Genomic DNA, 4,505 nt, shown 5'->3' with positions numbered 1-4,505 from the left:
GCTTGAGCCACAGGTGCCAAGCCAACTGTTTTGTTTTTATCCTTAAGTAATGTTCTACATATTTATACCTACTCTTTGAAATGCTCCATCAAGCATGGGCAGCCCCATATTATTGAGTTAAATGAATATCAGAAAGTTCCTTTGCTGATAAGAAACTGTACAGATGCACCTATGTTCACATAAAATATATTTGTAGCATATATAATTATGAATAGATAATCTAAACCACACATTAAGCATTATTAAAAATAAATTAAAAAATAAAAGATTAGAAAACATCAAAATTGCTACAAATCATCAAAAATAGCCACCTTTAAAAAGCCATCAACTAGGTGTGGTCATCCCAACTAGTTGAGAGGCTGAGGCAGGATGATTATTGAGGTCAGAAGTTTAAAACCAGCCAAGACCTCATCTCTAAAAAAATATTTTTCACCTCTTGGAGGCAGGACACTATTATAAGAAGTACTTACCTAACAAATGCAATCAGTATAACCTGATTCTCTGTACCCTCAATGAATCCTCAACAATAAAAAAATAATAATTTCAAAAAGAATTTTTTTTCAAAAATTAGCCAGGCAGGAGGCCAAGGCAGGAGTATTGCTTAAGCCCAGGAGTTTGAGTATGAAGTGAGGTATGATGAAGCCACTGCACTCTAGCTCAGGCAACAGAGTGAGACTCTGTCTCAAAAAAAAGGAGAGAGAGACTAAAACTAAAATGCCAAAGTTGGCCAGGCATGGTGGCTCACACCTGTAATCCTAGCACTCTGAGAGGCCAAGGAGGGTGGACTGCCTGAGCTCACAGGTTTGAGACCAGCCTGAGGAAGAGTGAGACCCCTGTCTCTAAAACTAGCCAGGCGTTTTGGTGGGTGCCTGTAGTCCCAGCTACTTGGGAGGCTGAGGCAAGAGAACTGCTTGAACCCAACAGTTCGAGGTTGCTGTAAGCTATCATGCCACAGCACTCTACTGAGGGTGACATGGTGAGACCCTGATTCAAAAAAGTTACTTCTACTTGAGCAAGAAAAGTCATAAGCTATAACCAAAATAATAAAAAGAATGATTTTCTTAGCTCTTTACTCACAAATCTCATATTTTCTTCATACAAAGTTGTTGGAGTTCTAAATTTATATATGATTCAATAATACAGTTGTTATTAAAAGTTATCTGTTAGCATATAACTCTATAATATCATGTGAAATATAGAAGAAAGAATTTTCTCACAAAGAGGAAGCATTTATCATCAATTTCTTTTCAGAAATATTAAAGATCTGGGAAGGATGAGTATGTTTATCTGTATGTTTCCTCTTGTGTAATAATGTTCTATTTGAAGTTGTATATTTTGCAAAATCTTACCTCTGCTGGATGCTGAATTATATACAAGTGGGTAGAGATATTCAGAGGGTGCGCTGGTAAATATGGACACAAGCACACTTTTTGAGGCCGGCTAAAGGGTACAAAGAAAAAGTCAAGTTTTAAACTTGTCAAGTTTTAAAATACAATAAATACAACAATTTCCTAAAACTTGAACATAATCCCACTTTATGCTGAAGCCACATTATTTTCAAAATGAAACACCAAGAATGACCTTAGACATGAGAATGTGGGGAAATATTCAAGTAAATTCTTTACCATCTTTGGGTTGTCAAATCTGCAGCTCACAGGCTGGCCACAAGCAACCAAGGACAGCTATGAAAGCAGCCCAACGCTAAATTGTAAACTTACTTCAAAATATCTTGAGGGTTTTTTTCTGATTTTTTCGGTGAAACTTGATTGCGCAGTTCTCAAGCATGGACTTCATAGACAACAACACTATGTTGCAATGTCAGGCAAAATAAACATAGGTACACTCTTGCCATTTGTACCCAAGCATGGCTTCAGTTTTATGGTGGTGTGTGGCCTCCAGTGTGCCATTTTCCAAGCACAGTCAATCAACGCGACACCATCAGACATTAAATGTGCATGTGATCACTTGGCGAGGCAGTAAATACCAATAATACTTCAACCTACTGCAGCAACATTAGGCATTTAATATTACTTAGAAGTCAGGTAAGCATTCGTCTTTGACTATTAAGGTACTTCCTCACCTTGGCAACACCTCACACGTTGCCCACCAAGCTTTACAATGAGGCCTCTGCCTCGCAGTCAAGATGTGGAAGGGCCCAAACCTTGCTTTCTATTTTCCTGTCAATTAACTTTCATAATAAAAGTAAAGATAGCCCCTTATCTATAATCCCAGCATGGCTTCTACAATGCCTCAAAAGAAAACAGAACTCAAGAAAAGAAAAATTACAGATGAAGGAAGATTATTCAACAAAAAATAGGTGACCACTTTTTTATTGAGGCAAACAGTAAGGCACTCTGCTTAATTTGTAGGGAATCTATGCAAGTTTTCAAAGACTATAATTTGAAAAAGAATTACATGCAAAAACACGCAGCCAAAGTTGATACATATGAAAGATGCGTAGTAAGAACAAACTAGCAGAACTGAGAAAATGTCTGTCTTCTCAATAAAAAAAAAAAATTTTTTAAGTTACAACTCAGACAATTCCATTGTAAAAGCTAATTATGTGGCAGCATATTTAATAGCAAAAAAATCAAAATGGTTTACTGATGGTCAGTTTATTAAGGAATGTATGAAAAGCACGGCAGATACAATTTGCCCTAAAAAAAGAAGGATATTTCTAAAATCAGTCTGTCTTACTAAACTATAGCCAGGTAAACTGAAGAAATCTATCGTAAATAGTTTCGAGAGTAAAGCTGCTAATTTTTAATTTTATGCTTTGGCGATAGATGACAGCACTGATGTTACAAATGCTATGTTATGACTCAACTTGCCATTTTTATTAGAGGTATTGATGACAAATATAATGTCACTGAAGAAATGGCTTCTTTGGTGCCATTAAAAGACACAACCAATGGATCGGCGCCTGTGGCTCAAGCGGCTAAGGCGCCAGCCACATACACCTGAGTTGGCAAGTTCGAATCCAGCCCGGGCCCACCAAACAACAATGACGGCTGCAACCAAAAAATAGCCGGGCATTGTGGTGGGCTCCTGTAGTCCCAGCTACTTGGGAGGTGGAGGCAGGAGAATCACTTGAACCCAGGAGTTGGAGGTTGCTGTGAGCTGTGATGCCATAGCACTCTACCCAGGGGGACAGCTTGAGGCTCTGTCTCAAAAAAAAAAAAAGACGCAACCAAATCAAGAGATTTAGACAAAGCAGTAAAAAAATACACTAAAGCAATTTTCTTTGTCCATTGTTAACATATCTGGTATAATTACTGTGCCGTGACCATGGCAGGTAAAAGAAAAGGACTTATAAATTTAAAATCATCATCAAGACTGTGGATTTCATGAGGGCCAAGGGATTGAACCATCACCAATTCCAGGAATTCCTTAGAAGTACTGAGGCTGACTAAGGTGACATAATTTACTTTTTAGAAGTAAAATGGCTAAGTCAAGGCCAAATGTTGAAAAGATTTTATGATTTCCAACAAGTTATCAAGTCATTTATGGTATCAAAAAACAAATTTGTGGCAGGACTTAATGATGAAAACTGGCTTACGGATTTAGCAATTTTAGTGGATTTAACCACTCATTTAAATGAGTTAAACATGCATCTTCAAAGTGAAAAAGAACTTATCAGCCGGGCACAGTGGCTCACACCTGTAATCCTAGCACTCTGGGAGGCCAAAGCAGGTGGAGCACTTGAACTCACAAGTTCTAGACCAGCCTCAGCAACAGTGAGATGCCCATCTCTAAAATAAACTAGCCAGGCGTTGTGGCAGGCACCTGTAGTCTTAGCTACTCAGAAGGCTGAGGCAAGAGGATCACTTGAGCCCAAGAGTTTGAGGTTGCTGTGAGCTATGATAGCACTCTACTGAGGATGACAAAGTGAGATTCTGTCTCAAAAAAAAGAAAAAGAACTTATCAATAAAATGTTTTACACATTCTAATTGAGAAGAAAAGTGTTCCAAATGAAACTGAAAGTATGGCAAGCTCAAATTAAGGCAAATAATTTTATGCATTTCCACACAGTCTTGTGAACGGTGAAAAATATGCAGCCTTGTTTTTTGATTTGATACGAGAATTTGAAAACAGATTTCAAGACTTCCTGGAAAATATTTTGGTGCATTTGCAATTCCATTTTCAGTCTATAGATATAAATATGTTAACTGCCAATTTTCAAATGGATTGAATGGAGCTGAAATCTCACATTCAACTTAAAGAAAAATTTGATCTTGTCTCTTTACTGGACTTTTATATAGGTCCTATCTTCACAGAGACAAATATCCCTCATGTCACAATCAGATTTTATTCATGTCATCATTTTTTGGCAGCACCTACATTTTCAAGCAACTATGTTCAAGCACATTAAGAGTAAAACTAGAACCCAGGCTCGGTGCCTGTGGCTCAAGTGGCTAAGGCACCAGCCACATACACCTGAGCTGGCGGGTTCGAATCCAGCCCGGGCCCTCCAAACAACAATGATGACTGCAACCAAAAAATAG

General features: G+C 38.0%; 1 protein-coding gene across 1 annotated transcript in view; it reads right to left on the bottom strand.

The window, feature by feature from the left end:
- Positions 1-4,505, bottom strand: part of DTWD2 (DTW domain containing 2) — a 104,388-nt gene that overhangs the window by 73,915 nt on the left and 25,968 nt on the right. Inside the window, exon 2 of the mRNA XM_003788896.3 lies at positions 1,350-1,440. Within this exon, the coding sequence (XP_003788944.1) occupies positions 1,350-1,440 (91 nt within the window). The remainder of the gene's footprint in view (positions 1-1,349; positions 1,441-4,505) is intronic.

Source organism: Otolemur garnettii, unplaced genomic scaffold (assembly GCF_000181295.1).
Source record: "Otolemur garnettii isolate 467f Iridium unplaced genomic scaffold, OtoGar3 scaffold00030, whole genome shotgun sequence".
In the NCBI taxonomy this organism is placed as follows: Eukaryota; Metazoa; Chordata; class Mammalia; order Primates; family Galagidae; genus Otolemur; species Otolemur garnettii.
This window is presented reverse-complemented; position numbering and strand designations above follow the sequence as displayed.